This window comes from Melospiza melodia, chromosome 19 (assembly GCF_035770615.1).
Source record: "Melospiza melodia melodia isolate bMelMel2 chromosome 19, bMelMel2.pri, whole genome shotgun sequence".
Taxonomy (NCBI): domain Eukaryota; kingdom Metazoa; phylum Chordata; class Aves; order Passeriformes; family Passerellidae; genus Melospiza; species Melospiza melodia.
In genome coordinates, this window is record NC_086212.1 from 963,472 (window position 1) to 989,053 (window position 25,582).

Below are 25,582 nucleotides of genomic sequence, written 5' to 3' on the forward strand. Positions count from 1 at the left end.
GGGAGTCCCCTCTGAGCAGCCCTTTGGCTCTGGAGCAGTGACTGCCCCGGCCCCAGCTGTGTCCCAGGGGTACCCCTGTATCTGTGTGTGTGTTTCTCTCTGTTCCTGGACGCCCAGAGGAGGCTCTGTCGAGTCGAGGGTCGCTGTCTGCCCGGTGTTTGTCCCCAGCAGGGGACAGGAGGCAGGATCTGCACAGCTTCCCCCAGGTGGCCAAAGCACGTCTGTGGTGGTGATGAGGAGATGCTGAAGAGGAGGCTGGAGGGAAGAGGCTGAAGTAAGGACAAAGATGGCTCTGGGAGCCACTGCAATGGGTCAGGATGGGGCAGGCCTGAGTGAGAGGATTGCTGTAACAGGAGCTGTGACAGAGGCATCTTCTTTCCCCGCTGAACATGGCATCCTTTCCTTCCATCCCCATGGCCCTCCTGCCCCTTTCCTGTGAAGGGCCAAATTCACTGCTAGGCAATGCTAATTTCTAATGTAAATCCTTCCTCTCTCCCTGATGGACTCCTTTTGCCTTTGGAAGAACATGGTCCAGGCTTTTCACTGGCTCCAGCACCAGCTGAGACAGCTTCAAATCCAGCAGAAATTTGCTGATCTCTCCCAGTTTGCTCCTTTTAGGAACTGGTTTTCTATCCTCTGCCCTGGGAAAGTGTCCTGCTCGTGACCACAGCCTGGATTCCCACCCTCTGAGACAAGACTCCCCCACAACACTCCAGAAAATTCTGATTTCACCAGAGGTTCTTCCACTCACCGTGTTGCATCCCTTAATATCAGCTGGGGATCTTGCCTGAAGGACTTGTGGTGAGCCCAAACTGAGACAGCTGATAGTTATTAATTCTTTTAATGAGATTAAAGCCAAAATGAACCTTCTTAGTGGCAACAGCCCCTAGCTCCAGGCCGGGCAGCCTGGGCCATGGCAGCTGCTGCTGCTGCTCCCCTGCAGCATTTCCCATTCCCTGCTCTGCCTCGGCTTTCCCAGAGCTCCATCCCGAGAGGGGAAGGGCGAGCCCTCGGCATTGCCCCGCAGCCTCTGTCCCTGAGAGCCCCCGAGATCGCCCTGCAGTGAAGAGATGGCATCTGCTGACTCCGGGGCAGCGTTTACATCCCGGGGCTTCCTGGGCTTCACACTCAATGCCTTTGTTTGCCCTGCAGCGGTGCCTGGGCTGGGCTGGGAGCAGGGCAGGGCGGCGGCTGAACCCGGCTGTGATGGGGAATTTCCTCTCTGGCCCCAGCACACACCAAGAAGGGCAGAAGCCAAGCACTGTGCAGCCCCCAGCTTGGTCTCACTGCAGATTCTCCTGCTGCCAGTCCCTCTGGAGCACTCCAGCAAGCAGAGGCTGGCTGCGCCCCCTTTTCCCGCACAGCTCCCAGAGGAACAGGCTGGGGCAGCTGTGGCCCCAAGCAGATCCTGCCCTGTCTCACCTGCCAGGCTCTCCTGTGCCTGCCCAGCTGCTGGAGATGGTACCCCAGGAGAAATCCCTTATGGAAATCCTCCCGTGCACCCTTCTCCTCTGCCGTGTGCCTGGGGATTTGTCTCAGCCTGGCACTGCCACCAGCACCCAGCCCCCAGTGCCCATTTCAAACAGGTGACCTTCTTCCTCTGTCCCGGTTTTCAGAAGCAAATTCAAACTCTTTCTGTGCCAGTCTGAGATGTCTTTCATCACTCTGTGCCCAGCCAGCACAGGAGATGAAGCAGGACTATTACCACACTTTATATCCAGAGTATGTTTATAAAATGTTAATAAATTATTAATAATGTTTTCATGAAGATGTTAATCCAGATCCTGAGCCTCTGCTGGGTCAGCAGAGTGCACAAACCACAGCAAATGAGCTCCTGCAAGTCCCCTCTGTTGTTTGCACTCTTGCCATGTATTAACACCCAACAGTCACCTGCCAACCCTTGCCAGGCCACTGTCACCCCCAGTGTCACCCTCCCCTCCCTGTGCTCTGGTCAGCCTGTGCTCTGCAGACCTGCAGGGTTCTGCTCCTGCCCAGCAGCAGCACAAGGCCTGCCCTGGTCCCAGGCCTCCTGCCCAGTGCTGCCAGAGCAAGAAAATCCCTTTCCACTGAAGTTTTTTGTCTCCTCGAATCTTAAAACAAATGAAAGGTGCTTAAGAACTGAGAACTTCCTGTGTGTGCACCCATTTGCATGTGTAGATATTTCAAAGCCCAGTGTGGGTGTTCTGTAGCTTGTTTTGGGGTTGATTTTTTTGGGGGTTTGTTGGGGATTTGTTTTGCACCCAGTATTTGTGATGCACTGTGTGGTGCTTCCAATGGGAAGGTTCTGGTTTGCAGGGAGCTCTTGAGCTGGTTCTGCTGGGACAGGTGGAGTGAATTTTGCTTTCTTTTCTGTACTCGTGTAAGGAGAAACTACAGCATGGACTCAGGGACAAACCAATCTGCTGGGGTCTTTAAAAATGTCTTTTTCCCAGGCTTCTCTGTTAGAATGTGGGGTTTGGTTCTGGGGTGCTGCAGGGATGTGGCTCGGGCAGCACGTGGTGGTGACAGGAGCTGCTCTGACTCTCCTGTGTGAAATTGTGGCCATTCCTGGTGGGATCATTCCTGGGCTGCAGCTCCTCTTCATTTGTTCGTGACCTGAAAATTCACCTTTACAGCCAAATGTGGCTGGTCCCTTTTTAACTGGCTTGTGCACAAGCAGGTACAGATTTTCAGCACTGAGCCTCCTGGGGTTTGGGAAGTGCAGCAGGGCTGTGTGTTATTATGGCCTGACCCACCACATCTCTGGGGTCAGGGGACAGCAGGATGGGGAAGCCATTGAAATGATCACCTGGGACATGGTGATGCAGGCAACTGAAAGAAATTTTTGTGTTTCTTGCAATGAAAGCATAAAAAAGGGCAGAATTCCCAGTGGAGAGGCCTGGGCAAATCCCTGCTCAGTAAATGCCAGCTTTGCTGGGCCGTGTGTCAGTGCTGGGCACTGGGGCAGGCTGGGACAGCTCCCAGCAGTGCTGGGCTTTGTGAGACCCCTTCTGCAGGGGGGAATCCTCCCAGCCCTGGAGCCCCCGTGGTGCTGGGCTGTTCTCCCAGTAAGATTTGCCTCTGCTTGCCTGGCTCTGCTCTGGCAGAGGAGCAGGATGAGCCCTCAGGGCGTGATGGGACAGGAGGGACAGCCCTGCTGGGGAAATGCCTCCTCCTGGGCTGCACCAGGGCCCCGGGGCTGTGCTGGCTGCACTGGCCAAGCTGTGGCCATGGCACGCTCAGGGCCCCTCAGCAGCAGCCACAACAAAGTTCTCACACCAAATTCTGGCTCTTGCTTGGCACCACAGGGCTGGAGGGATGCCAAGGGAGTGGGGGCAAAATCCTCCTCACCTGTTGCTCTGAAACTTGCACTCACAAATGCTCTTTCTAAGAAACTCTGCTGCAAAAGCTTGGTCTGGAAGGAAAACAATTCTTTCCATTGGGGTCCACGTTTCCTTCTCATTGTGCAGAACATCAATGCATGGCTCATCCCAAAGATCACTGCTGCAGGAATCTTCTCTCTTTAGGCTTGTTTCTCATCAATAATTTTACATTTACATTATACTAGTACTTTTTCCTCTTTTATTCAGCCCTAATGGGGAGCAAAACACCCACTTAGATGTCTTACCACACCAGTAAGGAAAAAAAAAAAAGGTAAAAAAATACTCCAGTGAGGTTCTAGGCTTGAGTCCCACAGCTTTGCAGTTGCCCCTCTGGATCAGTATCAATTCCATCGCCCTGCATAAAGTGGAAACTAAACTTCATGTGAATTTATTGAAAAACAAGTGAGTCCCCAAAGATCAAACATCTAATAATTAGGAAGCAGTAGGAAGACATAAGTCACCTCAAGTCAAGAGCAATGGTTCTCAGAAGGCAGCACCAGCCCCACTGCCCTGGGAATGGCTGCTGGCAGCCCTTGAGTGTTCCCTGAGTGTCTGGGTTGGAACAGGAGGCCATCCACGTCCAGCTGGTGCCACAGGGACGCTCGAGCCGCCAGGGATTGTCAGCTCCACCACTCCCAGCCTCCAGTTTGCTGCTCCTCCTTTGCTGTGTGCACTCTGCAATGGCTGCTGGTGGCAGGAGGGGAGCAGCAGAGCTTCCCCCCAAGCCCTTCTCCACCATGGACTGTGGTGGCCTCCTCAGCGCAGCTGATGGCAGGACCAGATCCTGAGGAGGGACATCCTCATCCACCCTGGCAGCAGCTCCCTCCCAGGGCACTGCCACAGGGACAGGAATGGCCTAAAAGGGGCTGATCCCCTCGGGGCTTGTCTTCTTCAAGGTGGAGCTTCCCACCTTCAGACCTGCTCCAAACAAAGTCAGGAACCTCCTCTTGGCCTCAGGGGCTCCATCCCTGTCCCATTGCCATCGCTGGAGTGGCTGCCACAGGTTGCCTGGACGTGGCTGTAGGAGCTGGGTGCAGCAGTGGGAGGCTCTGCCTGCCTGAGGAGTCCCCTCTCTGCTGAGAGGTGTCCTCAGCCCCACTGGAGATGCCACCTTCTCCTTGCTGGTCTCCAGGATCCCAGAGCCCTCCCAGCCCTGGGCTCTGGGCAGCTGCCCACGCTTGGCCAGGAGGTCTCCCTGCTCCATCTGCCTCCTTTGTGCTTCTTGAAAACCTTTGTCATTGACCCATCCCCCTCTCCTGGCAGGAATGAGGATGATGAGGATGAGCAGCTCCATTCAATAGCAAAGGAGGCTTTTCTGTGTGATCATCTTTTCAGTTCTGTGCAGAGTGGTGGCACCCAGGTGTGTCCCCTGTCCCTCATTCTGAGCTGACACCTCCCAGGCTGGTGAGTGAGCTGCTTTTCCAACCCCATGTTCTGTACAGGGCTCCAGAGCACAAAAAGAGCTGCAAAGCTTTGACTTTGTTGCAGCTAAACCTGAAAATCCTTCTGCCTTCCACTCTGACCCTATTTCATTGCATGGAGCGGGGGGGAAGATTTTATTCTCTGCAAATGAAGGGGTAAATTCTAAGTGCAGCGCAGTAAATTTTAAGTGTAGCTTAAAATGGGTTGCACAGGGGAGCCCAAAGCTCCTCTGCTCTTTCACATTCACCTCATGTACCCTGGCTGGGGAGCTGTGAGCAGCTCGAGTCTCCCTGAATTGTTATCCTCAGCTTTGTGCTTTGGGGAGCCTGGGGATGGGGGAGCAGCACAAGGTGTAGCAGTGACATTTCCTCTTGTGTCAGAGCTGTCCTTGCACAGAGCACTGCAATATTCTGTGTGTGTGGATCCACCCCTGGTACCTGCTTGTGCAACTCTTGCCCACACGTTGCCCTGCCCCGTGTGGGGCTGACTGACTGTACATGTGCCTTCACCCTTTTTCATGGTTTGGCATCTTTTTTTAACACAATTACAGAACTTGAAAAAAATCACTGAACTGCAGTTACAAGTCCTATGCAAGAGGTGACCAGGGAGTCAGTTTTTGGTATTTCTGTGTTTCTGTGTTGTTTTCAAAGTCACTGTGGGGTTTTTCAGAGAACCCCAACAGAATGAATGCCCCAAAAAGTTTGTTTTGGCATTTTTTTTTTGTTTTGTTTTGTTTTTCCTAAAAAGCATTTAGCATTTTGGATATACTAAATCTCTTAGGCAGCTTTGTAAAGCTCTAAACCCCATTTGGCCCCGGGGCTGTGTTTGGAGAGCGAGCAGGAGCAGGAGCAGGAGCAGCAGGACGGATGCAGGAGCGCCAGGACAGATGGACAGATGGACAGATGGACAGATGGACAGATGGCTGTTCCGTGGCCGGACAAGGTTGCCTTAAGCCTTCCCTGCAATGCCCCGGAGAGTGCTCGGTGCCCTCCCGCCTCCTGCCGGGGCCGGCGCAGCCCCCGGGGCCGGGAGAAGCGTCAGGAGCCCCCCACGTTCCTGCACCCCCTGTGCTGTAGGACTGAGACCCGTCTGGAGCCCAAGCTAAGGAAATCCGTCCTCCTCTGTGTTCCGTGTTCGGTCGGTGTGAGCAGGGTTCGTAGGAAGGGGCGTCTCCTCCTCGTAGGACATTGTGTAAACATTTGCTGTGTGTCGACTGCCTGGGACACATCGTGTAGTGTGCCTGTGTGTGTGTAACCTGGTTTTGGTTGTTAGGTTGTAATGCTGTCTCTTGACTGAAAAAAAAAAAATCTAATATAAAGGAAAAAATCACAAGAAATAAAAAATATATATTTAAAATCTATTTTATGTGTATTTCTCTAAAGCCTGCAAGTAAATCTGTCTGCAAAATACTTTGGTTTTTTAAAAATGCTTTTAAAAGTCAATGGTTTGAATGACAAATAACAGAAAAAACATCCCCTTTGACGACAAGGACACACAGGAGAGAGGATGGCACAGGCTGAGAGGTTGGAGGGGGTTTTCCCCCTCCCCATCACCAAACCTTACAACTCAGCAGATAATGACTAAAGCAGATGTCGATTGCCCTGAGAAAATCCCAGATCAGCCAATCTGTGCAGCATCAGCTGTTTCTCCGAGCACAGTGTGAGATGCTCTCAGCAGCCAGCAGAGGCAGAGATGCCTCCAAGGTGATTAAGGGCTTGGAGATGAGGAGAGGCTGAGAGCTGGGACTGCCCAGCCTGGAAGGGGTTCAGGGAGATCCCGCCCTGTGTGCAGATTACTGAAAACAGAACTGGAACATTCTCAGTGCAGCGACAGGCACAAATTGAAGTAAAAAGAAATTTCACTTAGGAAAATGCTTTTTCATGGCAAGGATGGTTGGCCACAGGAGCAGGTTGAGAGGTTGAGGAGTCTTCAGCCTTGGAGATACTCAGGATGAGAGGAGACATGGCCCTGAGCAGCTTTGGGATGGGGCTTGCCCAGCCCAGAGGCTGTGCCAGCTCCTCCAGCAGAGCCAAGCCAAGGAGACACCTGTGACCCCCAGCTGCTGGGAAAAGCACTTCAGAGAAATGTTAGATTAGAAACTGGGAATGAAAAAAATAGCTGGGAGTGAGCTTTCATGGCTTTGATAAACCTTCTTATGGGAAAACCAAATTTGGCAGCTGGAGACAAAGCCTGGGGTTATTGGGATGGATGGAGCTCAGGAGGTCCAGTCCAACATCCTGCTCACAGCAGGGCAAATGCTGAATTCACATCACAGGCTGTGTTCAGCCCATGCTCCACAGAGAGATCCTGCCACTGCATCCCAGGGGGAATAGTTTCTGCTGCTCAGTCAGAAGCTCCTCTCTTTCCATTTGTCCTGGTGCTGTCTGTCGCTGTCTCCCAGCCCACACCTCTGTAAAATCCTGGCTCCATCTCCTGCAGAGCACGAAGGGCAATGGAGCCCGTGCCCCTCAAAGGCTCCTTTTGCTCAGGTGTCCCAGCCCAGGCCATCCTGGTGGCCCTGTCTTGTGTCTCCTCTACGGTATCAACATCTTGTGGTTGGGTGGGAGGTGGAAGCCAGGTGATGTCATTGCAGATCCCCAAATGCCAGGGGATCACTTCCCTGCCCCACGGGCTGCCCTCCCTGCCCTCAGCTCTCCTCCAGGACTGTGAGCTGCTCCCACGTCCAGCACTGCTCACAGGACCAGTACAGGGCCCTTTGCTCCTTCCAAGGCTCCTTCCCAGTGGTTGGATCTTGCAGTTCTTCTTTCCCAAGGTCCATGTCCCTGGAAATGGTGACCCTGACCTCCATCCTGTCTGCTCCCCACAGGGTGGTATTTCCCACAAACTGGAGCACATCCCCTCTCTTCCCCTGCTTTATTGGGACAGGGACCTTTTCTGTGAAGACTTTCCAGTTTTGTGGACTTTGTCCTCATTTTCCAAAGCTTCCCACCCAACCTGAGCAGCAACAGGAGCAGCGAGGCCAAGCACGGAGCAGGGTGAGCCCCAAGGGAGAGTGGGGGCTCCTGTACCCCCATCAGCTGTGCCTGTGCAGGGCCAGGAGCAGCCACACGCGGGCAGGGAGGATGGAGGCACTGCACAGTGCCTGGAGGCTGCCCTGGGAAAGGCCTTGGGAGCATTGGTGACAGCAGCTACACAAGAGCCTGGTGTGCCCAGGTGGGCAAGGGGCCAATGACACCTGCCCTGCACCAGCCATGGGGTGGCAGCAGGAGCAGGGCAGTGACTGTCCCCTGTGCTGGGCACTGCTGAGGCACCTCCAGTCCTGGGGACAGTTTTGGGCCCCTCATGGCAAGAAAGGCAGTGAGGGATTGGAGCATATCTAGAGAAGGGAACAGGGCAGGGGAAGGAGCTGAGAGAGCTGGGAGGGCTCAGCCTGGAGAAAAGGAGGCTGGGGGGAAACATTCACTCTCCACAGCTCCCTGACAGGAGGGTGGAGCTGGGTGGGCTCGGGCTGTGCTCCCGGGGAACAAGGATGACAGGAAATGGCCTCAAGTTGCACCAGGGGAGGTTCAGGTTGGATATTGGGGAAAATTTCTTCATGGAAGAGCGCTGTCAAGTCCTGGGACAGCTGCCCAGGACAATGGTGGAGTCCCCATCCCTGGAGGGATTTTGAAAATGTGTGGATGCTGCACTTGGGGACGTGGGTTAGTGGCCTTGGCTGTGCTAGGGGAACAGATGGACTTGATGGTATTAAAGGACTTTTCCAACCCCAATGATCCTGTGACTTTGGCCCCACTCAGTGCCTGCTACCTTGTGCACAAATAGCTAATTTCTGGGATTATAAAAGCTGACAACTTCTGTTTAATAACAATTAATATTTAATCAGCATTTTCAGATACATATTTTTAAAATGCAGCAAGAAAGAGGTGGCAGTGTGTGTGCACAGAGCTCGGGCTCTGGGCTCTCCCCAGCAGCTCCAGGAAGGAGCCTGACCCCCTTTCCATGGCAGCAGAGCTCCAGAGGGAGGGAAGGAGCTGCTGCTGTGTCCTGGGGAGCTGCTGGGGCTCCTCTGCTGCCTGGTGCCCTTGCCCTGCTCCCCTGCTCTGCAGGAGCAGCTGCATCCCTTAATTTGTTTGTGGTTAAACAAATTCCTTGCTGAAGCTACATATAAGGAGCTTGCAGGCCCAGAGCTCTAAATAATCCCTCCAATCCTCCTGTTTGGAATGATGCTGCTGTTGTTGCTAATAATAATTCAACCCACTTTATAGGACAATAACATTTATTTAGAGCATGAGGGATTCCACATTATACAAACCCTTAATTTTTTTTTTTGTTTCACTGGTCCATTTCTACAACAAATACATCAGATCTACTATATAATAAAATTATTTACATTTCCAAACAACATGGGGTTTGTTTATAAACCCTCTGACTGCTATTCACATACAGTACTTAAACAACAGCACATTACATTATTTTAATACCTAAAAATGACAACCCTGTATTCTAAATTGTTTATGAAAAGTGGAAACAAATAAATTTACAATTATCTTCCCCTCCCCTTCCATTTCATACAAACACATTACCCTAATGTGCTAACCCTGACTTCACTTTGCAAATCCAGGGGTTTTAGAAGAACCCAGTTTTTATATCTATTTATCTGTTTTTTAGAAAAAAAAATCATTTATGGGGAACAGTATATTAAAATTACTTACTGTACAGAATTTTATTTAAAAAAGAAAAATCACAGCTCAAAATTGCTATTGGTAAATTCACACTCATTTACAAGTCTCATGTTTCCATGCAGTAATTTACTTGGATTTTCTTCTTTTTGACTGCATTGCACTGGCACTCGTTTCTGAAATCAAGAGAAGAAAAGAAGCATGGATGTGCAGTCGGTAAGCCATTCCCCAGAGGGGCACAGATTGCCCTGCCATTGCTCCACACACACCCAGGCTGTGCCCTGGTGCATTTCCCCACACCAGGACAGGCTCCTGAGCAGCTGCAGCACCCCTGGGCTGCAAACCCCACAGGGCAGCCTGGCAAGAAGGGTCTGGAACTGTCCCCACGTGCTGCCCCCCACGTGCCACAGGAGCAGATGGGGCTCACAGCCACTCTGCATCCAGGCATCCCCAGCTGCCTGAGCTCCTAGAAAATGAGTCTCTGCACCACAGGAACACAGCTAATGCAGAGAGACACAAATGTTACACCTGCAGGGCCACGGTGACAGATGACATGTCCAGTGCACTTACCAAGGCACTAAGTTTCCATTTCAAAACAAAAAAGGAGTAAGGACCAAAGGCATTTGCATCTTTAGATCTTTTTAAAAATGTGATTTTAAATGTTGGCAATGTCTCTTTGGCTCTTCATAGTGTTTTCCAAAAACTATTGCAGCTGTGTGTATTTTAAGAGTCAAAAGGGAAAAAAATTTCCAAGCCCATCTAAAATTAGAATAGCAGCAGTACAACTCCACAGCTGTTACATGTGGAATTAGAAAAAACAATCAACATTTCAAAATTTAACAAACCCAAAGGTACAGTAAATGCTAAAAGCAGCCCTTGCTGGAAAAGTACTCCAAAAAGGGAAAACTCCAGTACAGTACCAATTTTCAGAAGTGAAACATCTCAGCAGGCTGGACTGCAGCCTGGAGCCCCCCAACAGCAGGAGTGGCTCTGGAGCAGCCTCAGCAGCAGTTGTGCCACCCTTGGTGCTGCTCAGGGCTCTGTGTCTGGGAGCAGGAGCTGCCAGCAGCACTCAGCCCTGTCTCAGCCCCTTGGGAGCATCACCAGCAGCTCCAGCCCTGTGCTGGACACAGGGCCAGGGCTGACCCTCCCTGGGTGTCCTCTCCTCTCACAGTGACCCTTCTGCCTCCTCCTTCCCCAGGCTGAGCAACCAAGCTCCTACTCCAGCTGGTCAAAGCCTGCTTCTCTCTTCCTGCTGATTTCTTTTTCCAAATGCTGACTTTAAACAGCCTCTATCTCGAGAGATAGCTCCTCCCAGCCCCACGTTCCTTTTACCATGGGTTAGGGGGTTTCTCAGGACACAGGTAACATAACGAGGGCAGGAGCAACCAAACCAGAATAATTAAGCTCTGATTCACTAACAAAAATGTACAACAGAGCAGGCACAGGTGACAAAGCAGGTGACACTCCTGCAGCCACCTCACTAATGTGCAGCTTGTCCAGAGCACCTGGTTTGGCTCATTCTCCACAGCTCAGGAGCAGCTGTGTGCTCACAGGTAAGGCAGCACAGCCAGGTGTCCCCTGCAGGCTGCATCCAAGTGTCCAGCAAAGCCTTTGGGCACTGTGGCAGCTTCAGATGCACCAGTTAAAAACCAAGGTTTTATTTACAGAGGTAAATGAATTACACAGTCAGCACAAACCCCTGTGAGAGTTTTGGTATTATTTGAATTTGATGCACTTTCCTGTTCCCACATTTTCAGAATTTGAAGTGTCACTGGTTGTCATCTTTAGGTTTACCCAGTTCAGCGTGTGGGGCAGGTCACACGCTCCAGATCCCCTCAAATGCAGGCAGGGATTTTACACTGGCTTCACATTTTTCAAACTTTTTTTCACAATCATGAAAGAGAATTTATTTTTACAATACAGACTCAAATTCTTCTGCACAGTCCTGCCACAAGAAGTAAATATAATTAAATTCAGCAGTCACAAAAGTGCAGAACATATAGGTCCCCTGTGTAATCTTTGGGAGTCATTGCACAATGACATAAAGCTGGAATGCTTCTCTGAAACTCTGACAACACAATATTCTTAGCATCACACTTCAGTACCTCCAGTATGGAAATGGTGGCTGAATTCAACTTGACTTCCTTTTATAATCATTTTATATCAGTACCTCTTTGTTCTGGATATTATCTTTAAAATAGCGGTCGAGTGTTGCCTCTTGACGGTCTCTGTCTACTCTCTTGTATAACTTTGGTCCATCAGCATTTTTCTGACCCTTAAACACAAGAAGCTGACAGAATTAGCTTCAGCCTGGCACTGCGCCGTGCATATCACACAAATGCTGCATAATTGTTAAAGACTGTAACCTGGATAGGAGTAAGGTTTGTCAGCACCTGCTAATGCCATGGGTTAATAACTTCAGGAGTTCAGATGTTGTTGTGAAGCAGAGCTGAGGCTCTGTGCTAGCACACAGCACTCCCTGATGCTCCTGGCTGCCACCTCAGCAGCCTCTGGAGCGTGCCTGAACCATATTGACTTGGCAAGAACTGACCGTGCACTTGGGAAGACTTTCAGGCTTCAGGAAAAGGAAAATGTCACTTTTTGATCTCAGCACAGTCCTTCCAACAGCAACACATTTCTGCAAAGAGAATTCAACTAGGCAAGGTGCTGAACACTACGGTGCTGAGTGCTGCAGAAAACAAGTTGCACAGATGTACCAAAGAGGAATTCACAGAGCATTTACTGCCAGTGCAGACGTCGGGAAACGCTTCAACACCAACCTGTGGCTAAATCCTTGAAACTAGAGATAAAGCACCCAGGGTGCACGAGCTGCAAACCAGCGTTAGAGGCAGCTACTGCCAGGGCAAAGGCTGGGGAAGCAGGTCAGGAGCTGCCCCCTCCCCAGGACTGGGGCTGAGCATGTTACCTTTAGCTGTGCCGGACGCCGACGCGGGTCGCGAGGATCGCTTGCGCTGCCCGTTCTCTACAGATTCCTGTGAGGCGGCAGAATCCTCTGTTCTTGAATTTCTTCTACTTGGAGTTTTAGACTTTTCACAATTCTCTTTTGTCTCATTACTAATAAAGTGGGACAAAATATTTCTGATGAAGTGTGAGAAGAATTATGTTTTTCTATGCAAGTCAGACAAGCTGGAGGATGGCCCGACACGGGTGCCAGTTCCGGACTATTAGCACTGGAGACACGAAATGCTAGAGATACCAGGAGCTCTATCAGATGAAGAATGACCTGAGTAAGCCAGAGTACAGTCCATTTCTATCAAAAATTATCAGAGGATACAGAATTGAGAAGTCCTCAAAGAGAATATTTTCAACATAAGAAGACCAAGAAATTAGATGCATTATAAATTGTCTGCTCTGTTTTCCACAGGTGTCACCATTACTGAAGTCTAGGAAAAGCAAACAGGTTACATTAGAGACTGCTGCAGAATGGGGGTGCAGAGCTGAAATTGCAGATGAACATCAGGAGGAATTAAGAACTCTCCAGGGAGTATGTCAACTTTTGGGTTTGCTAAAAAAACTTACTCCATTGATCCAAGTAATTTCTTCACATATTAAAAAAAAGTTTTTTAAAAACTTTCTTTAGGTTTCAAAGCTTGAAGTCAAAATTTGTTGTTGTTGTTTGTTTGTTTGTTTTTTTTTGTATCAAAAAGCTTTTTTTGATATAAAATAATAACTTTAGGTACTGTGGAAATCTGTTTCTTACTACTGAGACAATAAAGGGAGTGCTACATTTTGTAATTAAATTCTTCTTTTATTTTATCTCTCTTAGCCCTGTAAACTCATACTGAGTTTTGGGTGTTTTCTTCTCAATGCGTTCTTGCCAGACAATTTCTGGTGACTAAGCAGTTTCAGGAGTTTAAACTAAACTTCTCTTGTGTGAATTCAAAGGCAAGTAATTAACTAAATAAAATAATCTGCTGATAATGGAAAAGAAGAAAGCTCATTTCAGGCCCTCTGGGTGACAACTTGCAGGATTTCAGGAAATGTTTGAATCAGAGACTGAAGACAGCACAGGGTGACCTGTGTGTGACAGAGGTCTGACTGCAGTGCCACCCTTCAGACAAGTCCTGCTTTGAGGGAAGGACTAAAACCACACAAACTTTAGGGTAAAGTAACAGAAACCTGAAATAAAACAGTTTCTCAATGGAAGGAGAGACAAACATACTCAAGGAAAGACACACAGCAGAGGAGATTATAGACTGTAGATTATCTCAGATACAAAATACTGAAATCTATTTCCCTAAAATGGAGCATAATGGGCCATCTACAAAGTGGATCCCCCAAACAGGTGGGTGCTCCCCAGAGTGAAGCAAACAGGCATCAGCACCCAGAGTTCAGTTAGTGCAGGTAATTTTTACAGGTTCTAGTAACTAAATCCAGAGCTGGGATTGTCTCATAGGAACCAGCACATCACTTCCCTCCTTTTATAGGAGGAAATCAAATTACTCCAAGTGAAAATATTTCTAGTGGTTTATGGGTTGCAAGGTTCCCCTAAGGTTTTAAAGGTTTTTAAAGGCTTTAAATGAGAATAGGTTTAGATTAGCTATTAGGGAGAAATTGGCACAGGTTGCCCAGAGAAGGTTTTTCCATCCCTGGATGTGTCCAAGGCCAGACTGGACTGGGTTTGGAGCAACTGGGATACTGGAAGATGACCCAGCCCATGGCATGGAGGTAAGTTTTAAGATCCCTTGCCACCCAAACCATCTGTGATTCTCTCAAGAGTTGTCCTGTATGGTTCAACATACCCCAAGCTGTCCACTGTATCAGCCATCACCAGACCCAGTTTGCCTCCAAACTTTCCTTCTTTTCCAGTTTGCTCAGAAAAACATCAATCAGAAAAACCCTGAAAATGCCTTTGTGGCAATCTGATGTGCTGGGTGTCACACAGGGACACTTCATCTGGAGAATCTGCTCAGCTGCCAATGTCCCACCTTCAGCTTTTCAGAAAAATTCTACCCTGAAGAAAACTCACTGTGAAATTTCAGCTTGTCTTTGAAAGATGCCAGTCCAAATGAAGATAAGTAGGGTTAAATATTCCATGCAGAGCCATTCCTGATCTGAGGGAATGTCCAAGGAAGGCACTGCCCCATCTCCTGAGGGACCCCACAAGGGGCCCAGCCTGGGGGTCACTCCACCCATGAGGGCAGTGTCCATGACCTGGCCAGCTGTGCCAGCACCACCAGCCAAAATCCTCCCCAGGGGCTCCCACTGCCACCTGAGTGAGAGCCTGGGGTGTTTGGAATCTTCCAAGCAGCTCTTGGAAACTGTATTTTCTTCTGACAGAACACAACCATTTGAAATATCTTTTAATTACCAAATGTCTTAACCAGGACAATCTGAAGTTTCTACCTGACTTTCTTATCAAGTTTTGGCAGTGTTAACAAGCAAATAGAGGAAAACTGTTAAAAACAATTCTCAAGGCAGAAGAACAAACTTTTGAAAGACTTCCTTGCAGAAAACAAAAATTCACACGACAGCTAAGCTGCACATGAAACATCCAGGCCTGAAAGGATGAGAGGAAACATTGCCCAAAGCACAGACTCAGGAAAAGGTTACCTTACATTCATTGCATTTCAGCAATGGTTTGGAATATTCAACTGGCCTGATTTCTTAGCAGGAAAGAAAGGATATGGCCAAGAAAATGAAAAGTAGTAGCAGAGGTTGAGCAATTAAGCAAAGAGAAAGGGACCTCCTCCCACGAAAGCTATATCTACTCTGAATCTACAAACTATCTCCTTACCTTTGACCAGCAACTACTGCAGCATTTGTCTCAAGTTCTACAAAAGAAAAAGATAATTTTAAAGTCTGCTGTAGAGGTACATACCTGCTGACAAGGCACGACTAGCTCACATTTTTCTATCACATATTAGATCTCAAGGATAAGCTTCTCTCAAAGCAAAGCAAGTTAAAATACCACATTGGCCAAGTGCTTGGTCTGATTACAGCCTCCAGGACACTGCAGTCAGCTAAGGCAGGGGAAAATTGAAGCCCTGCAGAAGAAAACTGTAGAGAAACTCCTTGGCTACACTCCTCTCCCTTCTTAAACTTCCATTTTAGACAGTTTATTTCTACTAAACCTTCTAGGTTTTATTTATTTTTTAAAAAGTACCCTTAAAAATACCCATCTGGCTCTATTGTGCATGTAAAAATTTGCCTTAACCCAACTGCCTCTCACAGCAATACCTTCTAATGACAAATTTCTGAAGCCCAATTGCACTTGCACAGAATTGGAAAATATCTCAGTGGGGATGATGCAAAGAGAAGTCTGACCTGTTTTCTCTCTCTCTCTCAGTGATTTTGTACATACAGGTCAGGTTTCCTTTGGAGTCTTCACCTCAGTAAACAGCTCTCCTTTTCAGCACATAAAATGTCAAGTCTTTGTACTGTCTGTCTTTTAATTCTCTCCATATCCACCATATCCTTTGTTGAGAGGAAAGACCTGTACCTAAACACAGGCCCCTCATGAGGAACTGCAGGAGATTCAGGGATTAACACTGCAATGTCAGGGAGGAGCCCCCTGTGCTTTGTCTCACTGCCCAGCTCCATTTCCCCACCAAACCTGGGGCCAGTGGCACAAACTGGGGCTTTGCCTTTGACAGCAATTTAGCTCCCAGTTTGCCAGAGTGTGCACCATGAATAGAGGCATTAAAAAAGCAAGAGAATGGGCAATGTTTGTCCTCCTAGGATGAATCTGCAGTGGTGGAACACCAGCCTCTCCAGTGTAAAGGGATATAGCACTGTCTGAGAAAAACAGACATCTCGGGGACTAAGGAAGAAGAGACTGAGCAGTGAAAGGAGTTTTTTTCTTACCACCCAAAATTTAAACTGGGTGATAATCCAATAGCAAACAATGGATAGCATCAGTGCTTTCCCCAGCAGGAACCCCCAGCACAGTCACAGCAGCACAGGGCAATGACTCAGGTGTGAAAAAACAAGGGTGTATGACCACCTCTGTCTTAGTGGAAATTCAAAGAAAACCATTTTGTACAATTTTTACTTCCTGAAAACCCCATTTCCAATCTGACTAGAGATAGAAAATAGATGGAGAGTGGCAATTCCCATAAGTAAGCCCACATCTATCTGTTTTCTCTGCTCAGCCTGGGAATTACTTTTTTAAAACACCCCAGAACTGATGGTGAAACACCATGATAATAAATGGGAACAGCATAAAGTCATCTGCCAGGGCTCCATCCTGAAACACTGCTGGGAGGGCATTAAGAGTTGAACACAAAAATGAAGGATTACCACTCTAAAACACAATCCCAGCCCAGCATGAACATATTTCTGTAGTCAGAAGGGTACAATGAAAGAAAGACCTTTCTTATTAGCTCAGCATAGAACTTCCATGTATGTACTCTTACAAATCCAGTCCCTCCAATTTAACACTAAATATCTAAAACATTAACATAAATATCTAAAACTTGGGGATTTTTTCATCTTTTACTTGACCCCATCCTGAATCTCCCACAAAGCTTTGGAGACTTCCAAAGCACAATGTAATTAGCAAAGTAAAACAATCCCAAAGGCACAACTAATAATAAACACCCCTCCCCAACCCCCAAAATACCCAGTGTGTTAGTGACCACTGAATATGCATTCAAACAAATACATTTTCATAAAGGATTTAGTTCACCTCATTCTGCTTTTCCAAAGGAAGATTTACCTGTTCTTTGAACAGTACTTTCTGCTGTGGCAACTGAACTTTTTTTCTGTGTTAAATGTTGAGAGGATGCTAGAATAAAAGTGGAAGGAAAAAACATTATTGTCAAAGGGAGTAAAGGAGTTCCTGTTGTGTGATCAGGCTGGTACAAAATGCTCTCTCTCCCAGCTGACTTTGCTTTCTAGTCTTCAATGTGACAGTGAACTTACAGAGAACACGAAGACAGGAAGTGTAACATTCCTGCTTAAATAAAGACTATCACTTCCTAGAAAGCCAGAATTCCTTCTGTGGAGCTCAAAGGAAGCTTCCACTTTCCAGTGCCACGCAGCTACAACATCCAACAGCCGTGGGGAAACTCACACTGAGGCTGAAGTGTTCAGTTCCCCTGACTTCTGTGGATTTTATCATCCAGGATTTTATCTTCTGTGTCCAATTCATGTTGTAAAGCACAACACTCACACAGCTCACTTCAAGAGTGATAGGTTTATGTTGACACCAGATTCAATAAATTAAAAATAGCATCAAGAAATAGCATCAATGTAATGTATAAAGTCTGCCGGATGCACAAATTAGAATAGCAAGGCTGAGATGTAAAGGTATTTTATGTTTTCAAACTGAAGGCAGTAAACGTTTTCATTAATTTCTCCAAAATGAGCATTTAAGTTTTTCCCTAGACAAAAGGGGATTTGGTGTGGGTTGTTTTTTTTTTTTTCTTCTGTTCTGGATGTTATTCAGAAATTTCCCTAGAGGATGAAGGTTATTCAGAGAGGAAAATAGTATTATTAATTCAAACTAACATAATTAATTCAATAAATTGAAATAATTTACAAAATCAAAAGTCTGTGGCAAGACTGAAGCAGAATACCAGTGTATCTACCAGGATAAAAGGGACCCTAAGTATTTGTCATTACTGATACACCCACTTTTGCTCCTTGCTCCCAACAGTTACACAAAGTTACAGAATCATATGCTCATGACAAATATCCCAGTGGAGCAGTAAATGGAAAGTGAGAAAAACCATCTGGAACTCGAATCTTGGCGAACACAAGCCTGTGTATCACTCAGCTGTTAGAGAGCTGCCAGCCTGGGCTGCAGCTCCGGGGGAGAGCCCCGGGGATGTCCCGCAAACCCGGGATGTCCCACAGCCTCTGGGATGTCCCACAGCCTTTGGGATGTCCCGCAGCCCCTGGAATGTCCACCACTCCCCGGGATGTCCCACAGACCCGGGGATGTCCCGCAGCCTCTGGGATGTCCCGCAGCCTTTGGGATGTCCCGCAGCCCCCGGGATGTCCCCCAGCCCCCGGGATGTCCCGCAGCCCCCGGGATGTCCCCCAGCCCCCGGGATGTCCCGCAGCCCCCGGGATGTCCCCCAGCCCCCGGGATGTCCCGCAGCCCCCGGGATGTCCCCCAGCCCCCGGGATGTCCCGCAGCCCCCGGAATGTCCCCCAGCCCCCGGGATGTCCCCCAGCCCCCGGGATGTCCCCCAGCCCCCGGGATGTCCCGCAGCCTTTGGGATGTCCCCCAGCCCCCGGGATGTCCCCCAGCCCCCGGGATGTCCCGCAGCCCCTCGTTCCCTCCCATTCCCTCACTCACCTGCGCTCGGCAGCAGCTCCGGGGGTGCTGCGGGTTTCTCCTCGGCCGCGCCGCCGCTGGGCTCCGGGCCCCCGCCGGGGCTGCCGCTGTTGGCACCGGGCCCCGCGGGCTCCGGGGCTGCCGGGGGCGCTCCGGGCGGAGCGGGGGCGGCCGGGAGCGCGCCGGGGCCGGGAGCGCTCGGGGGCGCGCCCGGGGACGCGCAGGAGGGAGCGGCGGCCGCGGGGCTGAGGCTGGAGGGGCTGGGCCCAGCAGGGCTCGGCTTGGTTCCGCTGCCTGCTGGAGGGGTCCCCATTTTGTTATCGACTTCTGCTGGGGCTTGCTCTGTTCCCAAACTGTTCGGGACCGGCGTTTCTAGTCCCTGACCTTCTGTTTCTCCATCCAAAGCGTACTGCTCTTCTCCCTTCTCCAGGGAGCCAGTGACCTTCTTGCACGCTTTAGTCAGCAGGAGCTGGCCGATCTTGTCTACCTTTCCCTTGCCCTTGGTGGATGAAACAGGACTGCGCCTGTTCCCAGAGCCCGGGCTGCCCGTGAGCAGCGAGGAAACGACGGGTCCGGGCTGGGCTGCGGGCACAGGGCCCTGCTCAGCCAGCCCTGCCCCTGGGGGAGCCTCCTCCGGGCCCGAGTCCTTGGCCTGCTGGGCAGGGAGCTGGGACGGAGCACTGGAAGGAGCAGGAGTGGAAGAAGGCAGCTGGACAGCAGATGCCAAGGGGTTCAGAACGAGTGATCTGCTGGTGGGAATACTGGACACAGGACTGCTGGAGGAGGTGCTGGGAGGAGTGGGCCCCGAGGAAAACTTGATATTCTGTGGGATATGCAAAGGACCAACAACTGCCACCGACTGAGGCATCAGACTCGAGTTAGATGTCATGGGGGCTGCTGGAATGGTGCTGGACTGAGAGCCCTTCATCACCTGGATGATGGAGGATGAGTTTATAAACACAGGGGTGATGAACTGCGGCCGGGCGCTGGACTGAGGCGCCGACTGTCCCTCGGACACCATCACTTTGCTCCCCACGTTGGGCATGGTGACAACAGTGGACACTAATGCAGATTGCAAGTGGGATGGCAATGGAGCTGATGTGTTAGCAGCAGATGTAATAGGGTTGGAAGTCACAAAAACTGTTATCTGGTTGGGAGGTAAAGGACCTGAAATAGAAGAGCTAACAGGCCTCTGCACGACTGGAGGAACACTCTGTGCCACACTTGCACTTACTTCTCCCAGTTCCTGGGGCCCTGGATTTGGACAGGGCTCATTATTTTGAGGCAGGCTAAGTGAATTGGATGGCTCCTTGCTCAAGGATGAATCCTGCAGAGGAGGAATGACAGCTATCTTCTTTAGATCCTCACCAGTGGGGACTATTGGTGCCATCTCAAGACCAGTCAGCCCTGGAGGCTTAATGGTCACATTAGGAGCTCCAGAATTGTCAAGAAGTTGACTTAGAGAAGTTGGTGCCTCCCTCATGGCTGGAGATACCATGGCTTTACTTTCCTCCATGACTGGGAGCTTACTGCTGTCTAAGGCTTGCCCATCCTTTTTTGCCTGTTCCTCAGGAGCCGGCGCTTTCATTTCTGGAGTAGGGGCACCTTTCAATTCCATACTGGGCTGGTCCTTGCTACCTAGGGCACCTTGTGCACTTTGACTCTCAGTCTCTTGAGGCACACTAAGGCTCTCCTTATTGTCTTCAGGAATGCCAATCACAGCAGGTACAGAAACTGTGGGATTCTGGTTACTTAGCATGGAGTTATTTTGAAAACTTGTGGTCACGGGTGTTGGCAAAGAAGAGGGACTAGCCATCATATTTCTCTGTAGTTCCATGTTCTGCAAGAGAGATGGACTCTGCTGAGTTGTCAATGATAATTTAGCTGCTTTTGAATTCTGTCTGCCAGGGCTTGGTGTAGTTTTCCTGCTGGATCCTGGACTGGACCTTCGACTATTGCTCGGGCTTGCTCTCTTTGTTCCTCCAGCGTTGGTTTGTTTGCCCGAATTCATGACCACACCTTCCAGCTTGTGTGACTGTGAGGCAGTAAAACTGGACTGATTGTTAATTGTGAGATTTGATGGGGCTTGCCCAATGGCCTTTAAAGTAGTGGGATTCAGACCCTGCTGATCAAATCCTCTATTGAGATTAGGCCTGGGAGGTAAAGGAATATTGATCTGGGGAGGGAACAGACCAGCAATAGAGGCATTGAGCCTCTCTGGAGACAGGCTGATTTCTGAGGGCTCTGTGCTGGGGGGACGGTTATTGGGAGTCTGAGGGTAGTACGGCCGTGGGCTCGCTCTGTTTGGGGTTTTAGGCCTTGATGTTTGTGATGGGGCAGCAACATTTGGAAAATGGTGTGTAAGAGCACTAGACAGAGAACTGGACTGCTGCTGGGGACTTGCACCTTGGGCAGCTGAAAGTGGGGATGGTCCAGGCTTGGGTCCTGTCATCATCAACTGGTTCTGTGAAACTACTAAATGAGATGTCACATTATTCTGAGCTCCTGATGTTGGAGGGCCCTCAGCTCCACCTCCTTCTGGAAGAGAGGATACTGCTGACACCTCTCTGAGGGGCGAGCTGGAAGGATTCTGTACGTTATCTGGATATACCATTTTTCTTGCATTGTTTCCCAGAGGAGGGTTGCCTGGCAGGGCCATCCTCTGTTTGTCAGGAGAGGGAGGCACGGGCCCAGGCCCCTGGAGGTTCACCATCACTGGCATGTTCCCGCTCTGCTGCATTGGCATCCGCTGGGCATCCGGGTTCAGGGGCCCCCGGGGCGGGTGAACCCCCTGGGGCACAGGCAGCCTGACTGATTTGGGATCCTGCTGCATCATCAGCATCATCATCATCTGCTGCTGCTGCTGGGGTGTCTGGGGGGGAGCCTGGCCCTGCTGCGGGGCTGCCTGGGGCTGCTGCTGCTGCTGGGGCTGGGGCTGCTGCGTGTGTGCCATGAGCTGAGGGGGCATCTGCTGAAGTGGCCTCTGCTCCACTGGCTGCGATGGGTAACCTAAGGCAACAGATGACACATGGTTAAAACCAAGCAAACACCAGAGGAAGCACAATTTCTGTAACAAACTGGATTGGATAGAAAGTACAGCATGGAGCCTGCTTATCTTGGATGAGAGCCACATTAACAAAACAGGATTTACAAACAAAGCTGAAGATTTTACTTATTCCATAAAAATAGTTTTACCTAATGTATTACTTGCATGAGATTTAACTGGAGATCTCTTAGTATGCTGTATCAGCTACTAACCCAAGTTCACACCACCTGACAAGTGTCTGCAACTGCCTATGGGCTTCCTTTCACTGGGAAATGCAAAGTTGGGTTTTCACTCATTATTACTCCTTCAAACTAACTTCAGAACTTGACAGCCCCCAAGAGTCATGCACCAGCACACCTGCCACAGACCTGACATTGTCTGGAGTATAAAGTAGAATCTGCCACGTGTTACTTGGCCAAAAACACGCTAAGAATTCCCTGTGGTTTATAATAGAAATCCTATTGTGGACTTCAGATTTAATCCTCTCTACAAGCAAAGGATCATTCCAACTACAACCACTGTTTCTCCTCAAAAATCAGTTATTGGTAAATGCTAAATTTTTAAGACATCAGTCTATGCTACAGCTAGAAATATAACATTTTTATCAGTTATGTTCCTGCTGAATAACACTGCAGTACTCAGTTTGATACCTGCAGGATGATAAATGAGAATGGGGCCACCTCTTCCATTTGAGCTAACCCAAAGAAAACACTTAAACAATGGCACCAATTACTTACTAGGAGGAAAAATGTTTGAAATTGAATGTGTGATAGCATAAATAAAATAGAACCGTTGCAAAGATCATTAAAACTCTCCTATAGTTATTACATTCAGATAATCACAGAAAAATCCTACTACCTGGTGGCCTGCTTGCAAAATCAGAGAGTTTAGGGCCTGGCTTCTCTAAACTCAGTCCTTGGTCTCCAGACATCGATGACTGATCACTCTCCTCCAGGCCAGCTGGACGTGATTCAGAAGAACTGAAAGAAAAATAATTGCAATTAAGAGCCAGCCCCTACATCAGTGTTTGATTTCTGCTTCTATAACTAAGTCCTGCAGTAACTGATTCCCAGCACTCCCCACAGGCCTGGAATGACCCACTGAAATGGCTCTGATGTAACTTGCCCGACTGGAACACACACACCAGGTCTGTGTACAGTCACTGCCTTAGGTACTACTGAAAAGGAAACAAGTAGCCTGGTGCTCTGTTGATCCTAAACATTCATTTCTGCTGTGAATCCGAGCTTTAGGACTAACAGAATGCCAATGGAAATTTCAAAAGATAGAGCTACATACATTTCAACTAAACTAAACAGGCTTTCCTATGACATCTATAGGGATAAGCAAGTGCCATGGGTAGATGCATTTTTAATTTATTTTAATGCTAGCACCTTTTATTCCAGTGTTACACCCAGAAGTGACTCGGGGTATCGAAGGCCTTTGATAACAGCACAGCATGAGTGCACTGACATGTCAGGCATTGCAGCCACCCTCCAGAGCACAGAGCTGTGTGCTGCTGGGGCTCTCTAATGATCACATGCTAGTCTGGGTTGGAAGGACCTTAAAGCCCATCTCATTCCATCCCCATCCACTGTCCCAGGCTGCTCCAAGCCCTGTCCAGCCTGGCCTTGGGCACTGCCAGGGATGGGGCAGCCACAGCTGCTCTGGGCACCCTGTGCCAGGGCCTGCCCACCCTCCCAGGGAACAATTCCTCATTCTCAACATCCCATCCAGCCCTGCCCTCTGGCAGTGGGAGCCATTCCCTGTGTCCTGTCCCTCCATCCCATGTCCCCAGTCCCTCTCCAGCTCTCCTGGAGCCCCTTTAGGCCCTGCAAGGGGCTCTGAGCTGTCCCTGGAGCCTCCTTCAGGAGAGCATCCCCAGCTCTGCCAGCCTGGCTCCAGAGGGGCTCCAGCCCTGGGAGCATCTCTGTGATCTCCTCTGGGCTCTGTGCACAGGAGTGTCCTCCTTGTGCCCCAGGGCTGGGGCAGCTCTGCAGGTGGCTCTCACCTGAGTGGGGCAGAGGGGCAGAATCCCCCCAGCCCTGCTGAACCCCCCACACTGGGGATCAGCCCAGGACCCAGGGGGGATCTGGGCTGTGAGGGCACATTGCTGGCTCGCATTCAGTTCCTCATCCATCAGCACCCCCAAGTCCTTCTCCTGAGGAATGTGATGCTCCAGGAGACTCTCTAAGACAATTTAAAATTGTGCAGACTCAATGCTCAATACTTGAACTAAATCAAGACAGCTTTTGCAGACTTAGAAACACCCCAAGTTTCTATAGTGAACAATATATATGCCCAGAGGATGTAAAATAAAGAGGGATGAGAGGAGAAGAACTAAACTGCTTATCACCTGCATGAATATATGAAGGTTACAGGAAGTTCTGTGCAGGAAAACCTCTAAGCTAAAATTAAAGACATCAAAAAAAGTACACTGCCAATAAATAGAGGCAGAATAATGCAGAAATGCCATGGACAAAGGTAACACTTTCAGCAAAATATTAACTGGAAATACATAATGGTGGGGAGATACATCCTACTCCAATTTACTTGAGAATAACAGTTTCTGGCATCTGTAGAGCTGACACTGAGCTGTAAACACCCACGGAGACACCCTGGCCTGTCCTAATGTTCTATCAGCCACGTAATCAACACTCAAAAAGCAGCATGTGACTGGAAATCCCTGAATTCTTGTGGGTCAAAACTGGAGAGAACATACACCAAGAGAGAAGAAAGGTGCAAATAGGGCAAACAGAACTGCTCCAGCCACTGCTGCTGAGGGCAGGTACTGCCAAGGAAAGCACCTGGAGTGCACTGCTGTGCCTTATCCAGCACACCACCAATACAGGGGCTGTAGGATTACATGCCTCCAGCAATAAATTTGATGAAAACTGGCAAAATGCAGAGATATGCCCAGAGCATTATATTAACAGCCACAAGTGAACAAAAATTCTGGCAGCAAAATCACCCAGAAGAGCTGCAGCCTTTGGTGCAGGTGCCAGCCACGTGAACTGAAATAATACCTAAAATTGTCAATTCAAGCTCAAATTTGTCAATTTTGCTATTTATTTACAATGGTGAGAAATTAAAAATGCTACAGTTAAAGTTCAGCTCAAAGCTGATACACAGCATCACTGCAGAGAAAGGTTTAACCCAGAAAACAGAACTGGTGTACAGTGGATCCTTAGCAAACACCTCCTGTCAGATGGAGCTGTGCAAATCTGGCAGAACAGACCTGAGCTTGGTTTGCCAGCAAAGAGCAGCTATGGTAAGAAAGTCTGCTTCTGTCATTGCTGGAAAATTTAAACATCAACTGAATCTCAAATGAGGCTGAAGCTCACTGGGCATGTGTAAAAAATAACCAGAATATGAATAGCAAGATGTTTGTGTGAGGGACAAAATATTCCATATCTATTCTTCTTTTCTATTGCTCTAGATGTGAAAAATATCTAAGAGTAACTGCACACCTGGTATAGTCTGGATTGTCATCAGCAGCACCTCTGCTCCACCAGCTGCACTCTGAAGTGCAACCTTCAGATACAAATCCCTTATCAGAGCAGAGAGAGCTCCAGGAAAACCCAAACCAGCCAAACCAAAGAAGGTGGCAGCTGGGTCCTGAGGAGAGCAAAGCTGAAATGAGAGGTGTGGCAGCCCCAGCCCTGTCCAGGAGCTCTGGGTCAGAGAGGTTTCTCCCTTGCTGCTGGGTGAGGGCATTTCCCAGCTCTGCCAGGGAAACCCTCTGAGCTGGCTGGAAAAGCCTCTGCCCTGCAGTGCTGCCACCACCTGCACTGGACACTGCAGCCTGAATGGCAGCACTGGCAGTGCCCTCCCTCAGTGGATTATTTCTGTTCCAGCAGTG

At 49.2% G+C, this 25,582-nt stretch overlaps 1 protein-coding gene across 2 annotated transcripts in view; it reads right to left on the reverse strand.

Annotated features, from left to right (window-relative positions):
* Positions 1-9,003: 9,003 nt before the first annotated feature.
* NCOA6 (nuclear receptor coactivator 6) overlaps positions 9,004-25,582 on the reverse strand; it is a 43,512-nt gene continuing 26,933 nt past the window's right edge. For both annotated transcript variants that reach the window (XM_063172092.1, XM_063172091.1), the window contains exons 11-16: positions 22,582-22,703; positions 18,699-21,686; positions 17,109-17,177; positions 15,186-15,222; positions 12,354-12,502; positions 9,004-9,600 (exon numbers count right to left, since the gene is read on the reverse strand). In XM_063172092.1, the coding sequence (XP_063028162.1) occupies positions 9,554-9,600; positions 12,354-12,502; positions 15,186-15,222; positions 17,109-17,177; positions 18,699-21,686; positions 22,582-22,703 (3,412 nt within the window). In that variant the 3' untranslated portion in view covers positions 9,004-9,553. The remainder of the gene's footprint in view (positions 9,601-12,353; positions 12,503-15,185; positions 15,223-17,108; positions 17,178-18,698; positions 21,687-22,581; positions 22,704-25,582) is intronic.